The sequence below is a fragment of the Toxorhynchites rutilus genome, chromosome 3 (genome assembly GCF_029784135.1).
Source record: "Toxorhynchites rutilus septentrionalis strain SRP chromosome 3, ASM2978413v1, whole genome shotgun sequence".
Lineage (NCBI taxonomy): Eukaryota > Metazoa > Arthropoda > Insecta > Diptera > Culicidae > Toxorhynchites > Toxorhynchites rutilus.
Window position 1 is genome coordinate 261,040,088 of NC_073746.1, and position 15,563 is coordinate 261,055,650.

The 15,563-nt window shown below is 38.7% G+C and overlaps 1 protein-coding gene across 3 annotated transcripts in view; it reads left to right on the forward strand.

Moving 5' to 3' along the window:
- Positions 1-15,563, forward strand: part of LOC129773126 (fructose-bisphosphate aldolase-like) — a 609,238-nt gene that overhangs the window by 579,089 nt on the left and 14,586 nt on the right. For all 3 annotated transcript variants that reach the window (XM_055776691.1, XM_055776692.1, XM_055776689.1), the window contains exons 4-5: positions 3,467-3,657; positions 3,754-4,182. In XM_055776691.1, the coding sequence (XP_055632666.1) occupies positions 3,467-3,657; positions 3,754-4,182 (620 nt within the window). The remainder of the gene's footprint in view (positions 1-3,466; positions 3,658-3,753; positions 4,183-15,563) is intronic.

Genomic DNA, 15,563 nt, shown 5'->3' on the forward strand with positions numbered 1-15,563 from the left:
GTGGATTGAATAATATAATTCTAAAGTTCTACGTCGAAAACTGCGGTCGTGTCCTAGATACAACCCATTACATACCATTTTTTTGCATCAGAAATCAAGTTTTTGTTTCACTTTATATGGACGCGGACAACGAGGTACATGTTAGGGTGAAGTAGTAGTGGTGGATTGAAGTCAGGTTGAATAAGGAGGCAAATTTGTATTCATTCGACACGTCAATAAAAATAACCATTTGCTAGAATTGAATTGATTGATCGTGTTTCGGACACAATCCTTCACGTTTAGAACTGTTCAACTGTTTCGGTAAAAAATAATTTAGATAAACTTTTTGTCTGACGAATTCATTCACGAATTCAGCAATTATTTTTCCCTGATTCCCACATGGTAGGAACAAATGTTTTCACTTGTCATCATATTGAATAAAAATTATAAAACTGTAACGCTATTAGAAAAATTATTTTTGATAAATTAATACAGTTTTCAAATACAGGGCGGACTCGATTATATACAGTTTCCGATTTCTTTTCACTGTATATAATCGAGACAAAAACATTTTTTTTTTAGTTTTTTATGCATATATTTTTGTTTTTTTTCGATTCATCTCCTTAAAGTCTGAAAACACCTTTCTCACATGAGATAAATAACACACACAGGATATAGTTGTTAAACATCTAACTTAATGAATTTTGGAAGTAAAAAACTTAGAGATAGTAGTTTTCAAGGTGTTATTATTAATTTTACCCCAAAAATTCGTGATAAACTTGATTGTTTCTAACAACCATATCTCTAACCGCTCTACAACTTGTTCTTTGACATCCAATTTATATCTTTCTTGTGTTCGCTGTGCTCTCAAAAATCACGAATTTTACTGTGCGCGGTCTGTTCAAAACGTATCGCCACTTTCGAATTTACGCGGGTTACGTATATTCGATTCTAGATTTTTTTTGTGGTATTATGTTAGTACTCATGTCTCTCACTTATGCTGACAAGTATGGCTATTTTGAATGTTCAGTTAATTGCTGCTTTTCTTACACGTGTTCTGGTTCATCTTCGATTTTTGATTCTAAGGCATTTAGCCTTTTTTTCAAACCCCGATTTTATGTACTTCCTCCTTGGGTCATTTTTCGATGTTTCAGAAAACTTAAATTTTGACATCTGCGACAATAGTAAATTAAGTCCGAATATTTTGCAATAGATATTTATATTTTGTAAAACGTATTTTATCGTGCAAATCAACATTTCGCTGGAAGTATCATATGAAAATTCGATTCGATCATTTTTATTGGTATCCTAAACCATACGTTTTGTCTCGTATTCCAGAAAAACAAAAGTCCCAGAGTGTCGATTTTTTAAAATAAAAAAATACGAGATGACAGTAGATCTCGACGTTTCATGCTATTTTAAAACATTTGACTTTTTTTTTTTTTTTGAAAACTGCGATTTCTTTCACTCCCCCCTTGGGTGATCTCTCGGTTTTCGAAAAAAAACTCAAACTTCGACGGTTGTGCGACACTAGTAAATGAAATCCTTCTTCTTCTTCTTCTTAAATGGCACTAACGTTCCTAGAGGAACTTCACCGTCTCAACGAAGCATTAATTGCGCCATTTTTGTTAATACTTAGTTGAGATTTCTATGCCAAATAACACGACGTGAGCACAGTGCAAGTCGGAGGAAATCTCTTGACGAAACATTTCCCCGACCAGAACGGGAATCGAACCCGAATCACCGGCATGACATTATCCACTCGGCCATGGGAGCACAAATGAAATCCTATTGAGCTGATATTTTGGATAGGGTAGTTTTTCGTGGAAATCAACATATTTAATCAAGTCTCTTTTGAAAAAAGTGCCCACTTTTTTACCATACACTCTATTGTTTATAATCGAGTCAGTATGTGATCTAGTTAGAGCTATATTTTGAAATATCTCGAATATATCTTCACAAAATTAAATATGTTCAAAAAACTTTTTTTTCACTCAAATTCTTTTTTATTTCTTAATTTGGTTTACATTATAATGTAGCACTACATTTCAAGTGATCAACCTAGGGTTCTACATCTTTAAGTTTGTTCAAAAAACAAATATATCTTCATATTAGATGTGAAGCGTCCATATTGCGTTATGAATGAAAATCAAATTTCCGTATCAAATAAACATTCTAAAGAGTGGATTGATAAAAATTTGAAGAAAAATGCGTAGGTTTGATTTGTTTTTTATTTGTGGATGTTCTAATTAACTCATTTCTTTACGATTGTCAAAAAATATTTTTTGTCAAAATGGTCTAATCGACATATCTTTGTGTCAGACTAGAAGGTTATCGAGTGATTTTTAAACCCACAAAATTGCAAAACTGCGTGTCATCTCGTTTTTTCATTGCATAAATTTATTGATTGTGTCTAGAAGACAATTTTCAATCTATCAATTGAATTTTATTATTCAAATTGCTTCAAGTTTTATTATTCAAAATGCCCGTTAATAATGAATCGTTAAATCGTTCGTTTAATCCCACATTTCGAATACATTGTTCAGTGCGCAATAGTGTAGCGCTTTGTTTTGTTTTCAAATGTTTCAAATTTTGAAAACAATTTCTGAAGATCAATGGACTGAATCCACTTTTTTGACATATGAGCGAAGTGGCAAGCATTGCAGAACATGCAAAACATTATACCTTGTTTTACATTACGTATCTGAGTATTTTCACCACCATGCGAAACTTCTTGCCTCCATAATGCTCATCGTTATCAAACAATGTTGACTGTTGTTGGTAAACAAGTTTCAGTTATTCACAATTTTGTTGTCAAAGGAGAGGACTGAATGCGGCTTATATACTTCAATATTTGTTTTCGATATTCTAATTTATAATTCAAACCTTCTCGTAATTCATGGCTCGAACGGTATCACCGATGCTATAAATCAGGTTCTATGCGAATACTAAACAACCAGTCCTGATAGAGTGACCACAGTTGCAATGGCCAAACATATCGCTGGTTGGAAATATCGCACATTATTAATGTACCTCCCATCAGACCTTATCATCCACCATAATTATAACACCATAGATCAAACAGACAGCTCGCAATGCTTCCGATATTATTGGTGTTAGTTGTGGATGATTATAACCGTAATTTATACAACCAATGTGCCGGGACACTGTCAGGACGTGGTGTCGCTAACACCCGTTTACAAGCTGTGAACAAACGCCCACGTGAAAGAGCTATCCGAGCATTACTTTTGTGTACTTATGGTTCTATCATGTACACTTGTCGCAAATGACACTCCTCCGGGAAACGGATGGGGGATGAGCGCTAGTGTGGATATCCAGGTTATTAGCTTTGTGTACTCTTGGAGGCAGCGATAAATATGTTACACTGTGTCAGGCAACTCGTGAATTATGAGCTCTTGTGTGCTGTTCTGCACTGTTGATTAAAACTAATCACAATTCATTATTTGCTTTTTATGTCCTCCGACAGGTTTGGATGATCTGGGTGCCCGTTGTGCTCAGTACAAGAAGGACGGCTGCGACTTCGCCAAGTGGCGTTGCGTGCTGAAAATCGGCAAGAACACCCCCAGCTACCAGTCCATCTTGGAGAACGCCAACGTGCTGGCGCGTTATGCCTCGATCTGTCAGTCGCAGCGTATTGTCCCAATTGTCGAGCCAGAGGTGAGTGCATACACAAAATCTGTCTAAACATGTTAGATTTATTGGTCGATTCAACATACGAAATGAATGATAACGTTTGTGTTCGTTTTACTCCAGATCCTCCCCGATGGTGATCACGATCTGGAGCGCTGCCAGAAGGTTACCGAGACCGTGCTGGCCGCTGTGTACAAGGCTCTGAATGATCACCACGTGTTCTTGGAGGGCACTCTGCTGAAACCAAACATGGTGACCGCTGGACAGAGCTGCGCCAAGAAGCCATCGGCCCAGGAGATCGGTTTGGCCACCGTTCTCGCTCTGCGTCGCACAGTGCCAGCTGCTGTGCCCGGAGTTACCTTCCTGTCTGGTGGCCAGTCTGAGGAGGAGGCCTCCGTGAACCTGAACGCCATCAACCAGGTGCCCCTGTTGAGACCATGGGCCCTGACCTTCTCGTACGGACGTGCCCTGCAAGCTTCCGTTCTGCGCGCCTGGGGTGGCAAGAAGGAGAACCTCAAGGCGGCCCAGGATGAACTCATCAAGCGCGCGAAGGTAAGCGTATTTTTTTCTAGATTCCCAGTGAGAATTTCATTTATAACCCTACTGCTGCATGAAATTCACATGTCTTGCATCTTTTCTCTGGAACTGTTGGAAAACAAGACAAAAGAAAACCTGTACGATTCTCGTCATGACCTTTTCAGTACCTACGCGATGGTTACCACCCGCACGTGTCAATCAATCAGCGTCGATAGTTTTTTTTCTTTTCTTTCTTTTCACGTTACTCGATTGCAATATCGTGATGCTGCGGGCGGGGCAGGCGCTCGATGAAAATTGATTCCTTTCGATATCGTTCGTTTAAACAGGCCTTATCCTTGGAACATTGCAGCGACTGTCGGTAACGACTACTGATTGAAGGGAATTTAATCTTTTATTCTTGCGGTTTTCCCTTGAGTGGATTTGTTCGCGCTTTGCGATGAAATGTAAACATATTAGAATGGAAGCGTTGATGATGCTTTCCTGAAACAAGCGGGCTGATGAAATAGTTTCGTCTGCTGTAATTGGAGGAAATCGTTATTGAAAGATAATTCAATAGAGCGCTGCAGATTGACACTGGTTGTTAGGGTTTATCGGATGGATTTTATGTGGCACTAAAAGCGAGAGAAAAATCCTTTCCCAATTCCTGCCGGTTTATTTAAATTTTCCAACTTGCAAATTGTATTGCAATGCATACATATTTTCAACACTCCAGAGAAAGGGTGACAGACAGTAATATTTTAAGTGTTTTTCGCCTTTGCCAAGTATGAAAAAATATATTCAATGCTCATAGTTGTATCGTTGATTATTCATAACCCCTTATTGTCTCTATTCATCATCGTTTCATCTTCACTTTGTATTTCCATCTAGTCTCATAAACTGTCTCGCCGACATTTCACGACCAGATCATTATTACGCAAATCTCTCAGACGCAGACGTGACAGCCCACAATTCTCTCAACCTGACTTTGACAAGTGAAGTTGCATCATTCGTTTGTGAAAGAACGACTATGGTTTTAACCCTTTCCCGTACAACATCGTGTCTCACTCGCGGGTACTTGAATAACATAGGGCGCTAGAACGCTCATCAGGCTGGTGAAATCACTTGATGCGTGACGTTTTAAATAATGTAGGGGAGGACCATCTTAAGCAAAATAGGATGAAACATGTATGTTTACTACATATTTCAACGTTTTTTCACATCCATAACGTGGAAACGTCTGTATCTTTGTACAGGCAAACCTATTTTTTGTGCGGGGGATAGGAACCGCACAAAAAAATCCCATAAAAAAATCGTACAAAACTTCACCAGCAGCTTCAAAAAATCGTGTTCGGAACACAATTTGAAAAAACATTTTTAATGCGGTAGATAGGGACGCATAAAAAAGGTTTCCCCAAGAAAATAACTCAAATCCACGCCGTTCGATATTTATTACTGCTATTAGAAACCATGTCGTGCGCCACTTAGAGCATTTGATGAAAAAATGGGAATGATTTGATAAGTGGACAATTTAGACGCAAATATGTTTTGTATATAAAACATCTAAAAAGACTAAATGGACGATGACTTCATCAAATATGCTTCTTTTCATATATCGTACAAAAAAAAGACGGGTGGGTAATGTCGGGGACATAACCGGAGTGACGTAGGACTATACAAAGGGGACAGCTTTTGTTAAATATATATTCTAAATATATTGTTTTATTTTGAATACGTGAATACCTACCTATCTACCTGAAAAATGGATTAGTTTACTGTTTACTCTTTATGAATATGTTGATGGTTCTGAAAAGAACCTTTGGTGTTGTGTTTTTGTTATCACTCGATATTCCCATCTTGTTCGGTTAAACCTTCCTCTTTAGCTATTGCGTTTGCCACTCGCCACAGCTTTCAGTTGGAAAATTTCTTCCCATCCAGCTTGTGACATGTTGTTCAGTAAATTAGATTTAATGCGACGTGCCGGAGAAACACTTTGCCTCTCACTGAAACTAATTGTTGCCTTGATGAGCGCCGAACCGAAGCAGCTCTGTTCTTGATGCGGGTTTTCTGATTGTCGTGAGCAGCTTTGCAAGCCAACTCGAGCACTCCGACGGCCGAAACTCTATAATCGCTGTTAGGTATACTGGTGCTCCGGCACCAATCCGTTCGGCCTAGTTACCCTTGCGGAGCAATCAGTGAATGCGACCAACAGGGAACTGGAGACCTGCACGGTTCGAGTGAGACTTTGCCTTTCCCTTAACTTGTCCTCCTTTGTTACGTCCACGATGCCGATGCCGTACAACCATAAGGGTTTACGGTTTGAAAGAAAATAAGATATTTTGACGTAGGACTACGTCTAACCGGAAGATATAGGGGGTGAAATGAAAATCTAGGTACTGAATAAGTAGGAAAAAATGCAAGATTTGGAACGCTTATAACTCGAGCATTTCTCAATAGATCGCAAAGGTTTTTGCATCAATTGATAGGAAATATATCTACGCATCTATCATAACGAATAACATTTCATTTTTCTTGAGATAAATAATTGAATAATTGTGAAATATCAAGCATTGTCAAAATGCACTATGTGCCCATTTTTGATTGGTCCATTTTGTGCTCCTCATATCGTACCGACCAAAACGGGCAACCAGAGCAGCAGCGAAATAGAATGAAGCACGATTGGAAAGGAAAAAGAAAAAAATTAACGAAACATTGGTCGTTGTCTCACACATGCGTAATTCTCGAGCCAGCCAGTCAGCTTAAAAATCCCCGCTCCGCTGCCGTTACGATCATTCTTTGTGTGGACACCGACTAGACAACATCGTTGCTGGACGGGCTGGACGGCGAGGGATCGAGTGCCTTTCTCAAGGCAAGAGGGCGGAGGTGGTAGCGCTGGAGTAGAATAGAGTAGAGTTTTCAAAGGGCCTTTCACAAGGCTAGAGACGAATGAACTGCAAAAGTTTAAAGTCTCTATAATACAAGACCTTCCTTCCTTCCTTCCGTAACGATCATTCTCATTCAAACCGTACACCACATCGGTTCGCATCACAACACATCAACAAACCAACCCAAGCAGCCATGTCTGGACATGGTAAAGGAGGAAAAGTGAAGGGAAAGGCAAAATCCCGCTCGAACCGTGTTGATCTGGAGTTCCCCGCAAGGGTAGCTAGGCCGAGCGCGTTAGTACCGGTGCACCAGTCCACCTAGCCGGCGTTATATAGTTTCGGCCGCCGAAGTGATCGAGTTAGCTGGCAAAGCTGCTCGCGACGATAAGAAAACCCGCATTCGGAACAGAACACATTCGGTTCGGTGGACATCAAGACAACAGGCAGTTGCAGCGAGTGGCGAGTGGCAAACGCAATCACAAAACGGCATCAGGTATCAGAAGAAAAAAGTTTGTTCTTTATACAAACTGCTTTGGTGGTAAATCCAGAACAAGGCGGCTTCGAGGGCGTTCGAAATGGTTTTTTTCAAAACCACGAGTACTATGTTTTCTAAATTGGAACCATTCCATAAAACAAGGCGCTTTTCAGGGCCATTACACCTTCCAAAAAAGAGTTTAGGAAATACAGTTCAATGCTTTCTAAAACAATATCCAAAATAATAATAAAACACAAATTGATTTTTTCATAATTTGTTTGCCAAGATATGATGAGTATGTGAATTTGGCAGTTGTTCTGAGCTTATTGATTTTCACCAATTCTTAAATTGCTTCTAGATTGAAAGTACAGTAATTTACACTAATCTCGACATTTAGCTAATTGGACGGACCTGTAATGCGACATATTTAGTTGGACATTTTTGTAAACATAGAGTTCGGGGTCCAAATTATGACCACATATTGAATGTCGACACTGTACCACTGTCATCGCAAATGTTCAATTACAGGTTAAAATTACCTCCAATCCGATACTGAGTGGTGGTAATGCGACGTGCCATTGAATGTAATTTACTGTAAAATATGTCACAAGCTGGATGGGAAGAAATTTTCCAACTGTGAAAGCTGTGGCGAGTGGCAAATGCAATCGCTAAACAGAAAGGTTTAGCCGAACAAGATGGGGATATCGAGTGATAACAAAACAATAAACTCTTTAGATTGAAGATAATTTTGTGATCCTGAAAAGGACCCTTTTTAGCCTGCATGTGAATCCAACGAGCGAACAAATCGTAATGAATGTATTGTTTTTGCCATCGCTCCCTTTTAACGCTCATTCATTCGTCTCGTTGGACTCGCCCCTCTGGCTGAGTCTGCCGATTTGTCTCTATCCTGTGAGTGTGTACCGCTAGAGTATAAAACACGCGGACCCCAAAAAAATATCTTATTTTCTTTCAAACCGTAAACCCGTGTGGTTGTACGGCATCGGCATCGTGGACGTAACAAAGGAGGACAAGTTAAGGGAAAGGCAAAGTCTCACTCGAACCGTGCAGGTCTCCAGTTCCCTGTTGATCGCATTCACTGATTGCTCCGCAAGGGTAACTAGGCCGAACGGATTGGTGCCGGAGCACCAGTATACCTAACAGCGATTATAGAGTTTCGGCCGTCGGAGTGCTCGAGTTGGCTTGCAAAGCTGCTCACGACAATCAGAAAACCCGCATCAAGAACAGAGCAGCTTCGGTTCGGCGCTCATCAAGGCAACAATTAGTTTCAGTGAGTGGCAAAGTGTTTCTCCGGCATGTCGCAATAAATGTAATTTACTGAACAACATGTCACAAGCTGGATGGGAAGAAATTTTCCAACTGTGAAAGCTGTGGCGAGTGGCAAACGCAATAGCTAAACAAGAAGGTTTAACCGAACAAGATGGGAATATCGAGTGATAACAAAAACACAACACCAAAGGTTCTTCTCAGAACCATCAACATATTCATAGGTAGATAGGTAGGTATTCAAAAAAGAATAGGTAGGTAGGAAGAAGAAAATAAAACAATATATTTAAAATATATATTTAACAAAAGCTGTCCCCTTTGTATAGTCCTACGTCACTCCGGTTATGTCCCCGACATTACCCACCCGTCTTTTTTTGGGGTCCGCGTGTTTTATACTCTAGCGGTACACACTCACAGGATAGAGACAAATCGGCCGACTCAGCCAGAGGGGCGAGTCCAACGAGACGAACGAATGAGCGTTAAAAGGGAGCGATGGCAAAAAAATACATTCATTACGATTTGTTCGCTCGTTGGATTCATATGCAGGCTAAAAAGGGTCCTTTTCAGGATCACAAAATTATCTTCAATCTAAAGAGTTTATTGTTTTGTTATCACTCGATATCCCCATCTTGTTCGGCTAAACCTTTCTGTTTAGCGATTGCATTTGCCACTCGCCATAGCTTTCACAGTTGGAAAATTTCTTCCCATCCAGCTTGTGGCATATATTACAATAAATTACATTCAATGCGACGTGCCGAAGCGCCACTCAGTGTCGCATTGGAGGCGATTTTAACCTGTAATTGAACATTTACGATGACAGTGGTACAGTGTCGACTTTCAATGTGGGGTCATAATTTGGATCTCTATGTTTACAAAAATGTCCAACTAAATAAGTCGCATTACATGTCCGTCCAATTAGCTGAATGTCGAACTAATTGTAAATTGCTGTACTTTCAATCTGGAAACAATTTAAGAATTGGTGAAAATTGAATAATCAGGAAAGTCCCCAACTATCAATAAGCTCAGAACAACTGCCAAATTCACATACTCATCAGATCCTGGCAAACAAATTATGAAAAAATCAATTTGTGTTTTATTATTATTTTGGATAATGTTTTAGAAAGCATTGAACTGTATTTCGTAAACTCTTTTTTGGAAGGCGCCTTGTTTTATGGAATGGTTCCAATTTAGAAAACTTAGTACTCGTGGTTTTGAAAAAAACCATTTCGAACGCCCTCGATGCCGCCTTGTTCTGGATTTGCCACCAAAGCAGTTTGTATAAAGAACAAACTTTTTTCTTCTGCTACCTGATGCCGTTTTGCGATTGCGTTTGCCACTCGCCATTCGCTGCAACTGCCTGTTGTCTTGATGTCCACCGAACCGAATGTGTTCTGTTCTGAATGCGGGTTTTCTTATCGTCGCGAGCATCTTTGCCAGCTAACTCGATCACTTCGGCGGCCGAAACTATATAACGCCGGCTAGGTGGACTGGTGCCCTGGTACTAACGCGCTCGGCTTAGCTACCCTTGCGGGGAACTCCAGATCAACACGGTTCGAGCGGGATTTTGCCTTTCCCTTCACTTTTCCTCCTTTACCATGTCCAGACATGGCTGCTTGGGTTGGTTTGTTGATGTGTTGTGATGCGAACCGATGTGGTGTACGGTTTGAATGAGAATGATCGTTACGGAAGGAAGGTATTGTATTATAGAGACTTTAAACTTTTGCAGTTCGTTCGTCTCTAGCCTTGAGAAAGGCCCTTTGAAAACTCTACTCTACTCTACTCCAGCGCTACCACCTCCGCCCTCTTGCCTTGAGAAAGGCACTCGATCCCTCGCCGTCCAGCCCGTCCAACAACGATGTTGTCCAGTCGGTGTCCACACAAAGAATGATCGTTACGGCAGCGGAGCGAGGATTTTTAAGCTGACTGGCTGGCTCGAGAGTTACGCATGTGTGAGACTGCGACCAATGTTTCGTTCATTTTTTTCTTTTTCCTTTCCAATCGTGCTTCATTCTATTTCGCTGCTGCTCTGGTTGCCCGTTTTGGTCGGTACGATTTGAGGAGCACAAAATGGACCAATCAAAAATGGGCACATAGTGCATTTTGACAATGCTTGATATTTCACAATTATTCAATTATTTATCTCAAGAAAAATGAAATGTTATTCGTTATGATAGATGCGTAGCTATATTTCCTATCAATTGATGCAAAAACCTTTGCGATCTATTGAGAAATGCTCGAGTTATAAGCGTTCCAAATCTTGCATTTTTTCCTACTTGTTCAGTGCTTGGATTTCCATTTCACCCCCTATATCTTCCGGTTAGACGTAGTCCTACGTCAAAATCCCAGAAAAAACAACAGTACAAGAACAGAAACGATCCCAAACGATTATGAATAGGAAAATCAACAAAAATAACTGGAATTCTTAACGCACTCATATTACACCATTCTCAAATAAATTAGGTAATATGTCCATATGCGCGTTCAAAATGCATCACAACAACGGGTCAAAATATCGGGATGAAATAGAAAAAGGGGTTTCATTCTGTTTTTTTTTAAATTTGTGGACTAATGTAACTTTTTGTCAACTGAGTCAATAGCAAATCCATTTAACCTTATCAGCCATCTTTCATTTGATCCCTATATGGTTACTGTAGGATTTTTCAACACGGAGGTATTTTCTTTGAATGAAATTTTTCCCTCTGAGTTTGTGGGTGAGAAGTGCATGCATATGTGGGAATGCGTATGTATAAATGTGAGAAACCAAATAAAAACTGGTTGATAAGGTTCATTCAATTTGCTACTAAGTTGTAAAAAAAAAATAAAACTTAATTTTTCAAAAATAAAAATTTTGAAAAATTGAAAATGAAAAATTCGATTTTTTTTATTTCTTTCCGATATTTTTCTTCACTTCATCTACAAACATCAAGATAAAAATATGTTCGTAAGATATTCCAAAAGCCGAAGGTTTAAGCTTTAAAATGATGTATAAATCACTATCTCAATAGAATGATTCGAAAGCTTGTTTTTGACATTCAAAAATAATGAAAAATGATATGAATACAGGTCGGACTCGATTATATACAGACTCGATTATATACGGACTCGATTATGTATGATTCGATTATATACAATTTTGGACTCGATTATATACTGTTTGAAAAAAATATTGTTTATTTTTACATTCCAAATATAACTTATTTCAAGCAAAAATGTAACCTTTCAACGTTAAATTAAAATTAAAGTGTACAGTGGGGTAAAAATCGTGATTTTTGAAGATTTTGCTTTAATTTTCACCAGGAATTATTTATATCGATATTGCAGTGAAATTAAAAAAGATAGAAGTTGGGTGTCAAAGAACAAATTATAGAGCTGATAGAGAGCTTAAATTTAATTGATAGAAACAATCAAGTTTAATATGAATTTTAAGAATAATAACACATAGAAAAATTACTAACTTTCAAATTTCCACTTTCGAAATGTTATTTGAATCCAACAATTTAAATGTTACACTGCTATATCCTGTACTTAATTTTCTCATCTTTCAAAAGGAAGCAACAGAATTGTCTTCCGTAGAGCCAGTTTGAGGCAACAGAGTCATAAACAGAAAAATTTATAAAACGAACATATGCGTAAAAGGATTTTTATTCATCAAATATGATCGTCTATCACCTCCTGAGAGATTCTGCATAAATTCATTTTTCTCATGTGAGAAAGGTGAAACCGTTCCTACGAAAAGGTTAATCGATCGGTCGCCTTTTTTCTGTTAATAACTGGAGAAAAAAGTTGCAAATTGTATGTAATAATTTGGTTAGCGCAATTTTTCATATTCTCTGTTGAGACTTAACATAGTTTCTATCAAAGATTATAATTAATAATATTTCAATCAGAGAACAAATCCTGTAACGACAATTTTTCAATTTTCACAAGGGATTTAAAGCAACGAAAACCAACAGACTTTGTTTTTCCACTAGAACATTATTTGTTTATCCATTTTATCAATTGTCTCAGCTTCCTCCTCAGCTGCTTCCTATATATACGTATCAACATATGCATTAACTAATGACATTTATTAATACTTAGTTGAGATTTCTTAAGCCAAATAACACGCCTCGAATGAATTTTGAGGGGCAAGCTCTATAACACACGTGACCATAGTGCATGTCGAAAAAAATTTCTTTATCGAAAAATCCCCCGGCCAGAGCGGGAATCAAACCCGAGCACCAGGCTTCGAGGGCGATCCACCGATTATCGCGATCTTGCAACTTTTCGATACCATTTTTATAGTACTCTTTCGGTTTTTCCAAAATAGGCCTCAGTTTCGGTAATCACTTCTTCATCGATCTTAAATTTCTTGCCAGCGAGCATTCTCTTCAGGTCTGCGAACAGAAAATAGTCGCTGGGGGCCAGATCAGGAGAATACGGTGGATGCGGTAGCAATTCGAAGCCCAATTCATGCAATTTCGCCATCGTTTTTATTGATTTGTGATTTTTCCAGTTTTTTCACAATAACAAAAGTTGATGCACTCTCAATGCTGTAACTCGCGAAATGTCTGTCTGTCTAGAAACTGATTGGAACCAGAAGTAACATAGTTGAGGGTCCGTCCGTTTATACTGCTGAAAAGCACAATATCACTTCTAGGTGAAATAATTCGATTTTGTCATCATTTAACAGACATTCGTGATGAGTTCAAACCTTGGTTTATTTATTTCTTAAAATATTAGTCGCACGAGTGATAAACTTCTACGCTTCGTATACTACAAACCTGTCCATAATCCCCCCACTATATGTCCATATTATCTGCATCGTAAAAAAGTTTTGTTTTAATTTCAGTAAAAAAAACATTGATAAACATTTTTGTGTAAAATATTTGGCCGATTATTTCTTAAAACAGTGGATTTAATGGCGAGAAACTGCATTCATGTTTTGGGAAACATGAGTTTCCGAAGAAACAATTGAAGTTCTTCTTAACATGTTCGTCTTACCCTCACTTCCTCTAAGATAACTCTCGAACTGAATGGAATGGAAGAATGCTGCTTGTGGCATTGTAAAGTAAAAAGTAAAGTGGCATGTAAAGTAAAGTGTGGCATTGTAAAGTAAAGTGCTAATAAAATCGACCTCTTTTATTCGTTACATTATTCACTTGTTTTACTATTTCAACTATATATGTCTTGGACAGAAACATAGGTGGGGATGTTTTCTCTTAACCCTCTACCGCCCAAGTTTTTTATTTATCTAAAAAAAACCTACTCCACTTTTATCTCGAATTTCCTACTTTCAACATAAAATACTCCTAGCAGAAAGCTGCCAGCATAAAAACAATGTGTATGTGTGATTTAGATGAAAATATTCTAAAGACTTTCTAGTGAGGGTGGACATTGAAAATAATGTCTGAATAATTTGAAAAGAGAATCCGCGAAGTCCGTCTAAAGGCTTTGGCTGTAGAGGGTTAATTTGTATATTTGAAATCAAAATCCATCCATTAAGAGATATTAAGGTTCAAAGTCTTTCACTTTTTCTTCCCAAAACATTGAGTATTAGGTTAGTCCCAAGCAGGGCCCGAAATCTTCGAAGGTGAAAAATGGAGACCGACTCTACTCTCAGCAGCTTCGCTTCGACTAGAACTGCTTCGGCAGTCGCCGCCAAAAAAATGACTTGACTAGAAAATGAATTGACTAGCGCTGACTAGTGAACTAGTCCAGTCAGTGGTTATTTTAACTGACTCGACTAATAAATACAAATCTGTCTCTTCATCCAACTGACTTCAATCCACATTTCCATTTCCTCCTGATACTAAGTTTGTACCCGCGAACGCACGTCCATATAAAGAGGAACGAAAAATTGATTCCTGATGCAAAAAAGTAGTTACCCCATCAATGGACGGTTTTTTTCTACCCATCGTGAACTCAAACCAACGAACTTAGACATTTATGAAGTATGCTATAAAGGTCCTCGCATTAGTATTAGTTAGTATTAGGCGTGCAAAATAGCGCACACACACTGCACGCTATTTTATACGTGTTAGTAGTTTTCGTGTAAGCTACAAAAAAATCTAGCTCACCTGTAGCGTTTGTCAAACCACGGTGAACTCAAACATCGATGCATGCAAACGTGCATGGGAGAGAGAGGAACGAATTCGTTTTGGAGGAAGTCACTTCAAAATGCAATGAAGACAATTTGACTGGGAAGAATGGAATGATATAGTCGAGTCGGTAGAGGGAGATAGCGACTAAACGCCCGACTGACTGTTCAGTCGTTTTGGCGGAGAAGCCCTGGTCCCAAGTCAAGAGAAAGCTATAAGCACAATAAAATCCTGCCAATTACTGCGTTTTCTGACTGTTCATGGATATGCGTTTTGCCGATACGGTGCGGCTTACCCTGAGGTCTCCTACATATATCAGGCTTCATGCTTTTTGACGTAGGACTACGTCTTTCATTTCTATACCGGGGTGTAAAATCAAAGTTTCGAAAACGAAAGCGTTACGCTGGAGATCGAGATTTTGAGCGTTAATACCTCCTAAACAACTGAACGAAATGGTATGATAAGCACTTCATTCAAAAGATAAAATGTCTACGCGTTATATACTTGTTACTTTTTGATCCAAAAACTTGTTTCAATAACCTTAAAATTGCTTTCAAAACAGGCTATTGAAATCACCAATCGGTATATAAGCGAGCGCCGCTCGGAAATCCACTCAGTTATAATTGAACAGCGATTGAGGTACCATCGCAGGAATTAATGGATGTTTCCCTAAAACAGACTTCAAAACCATGGAGC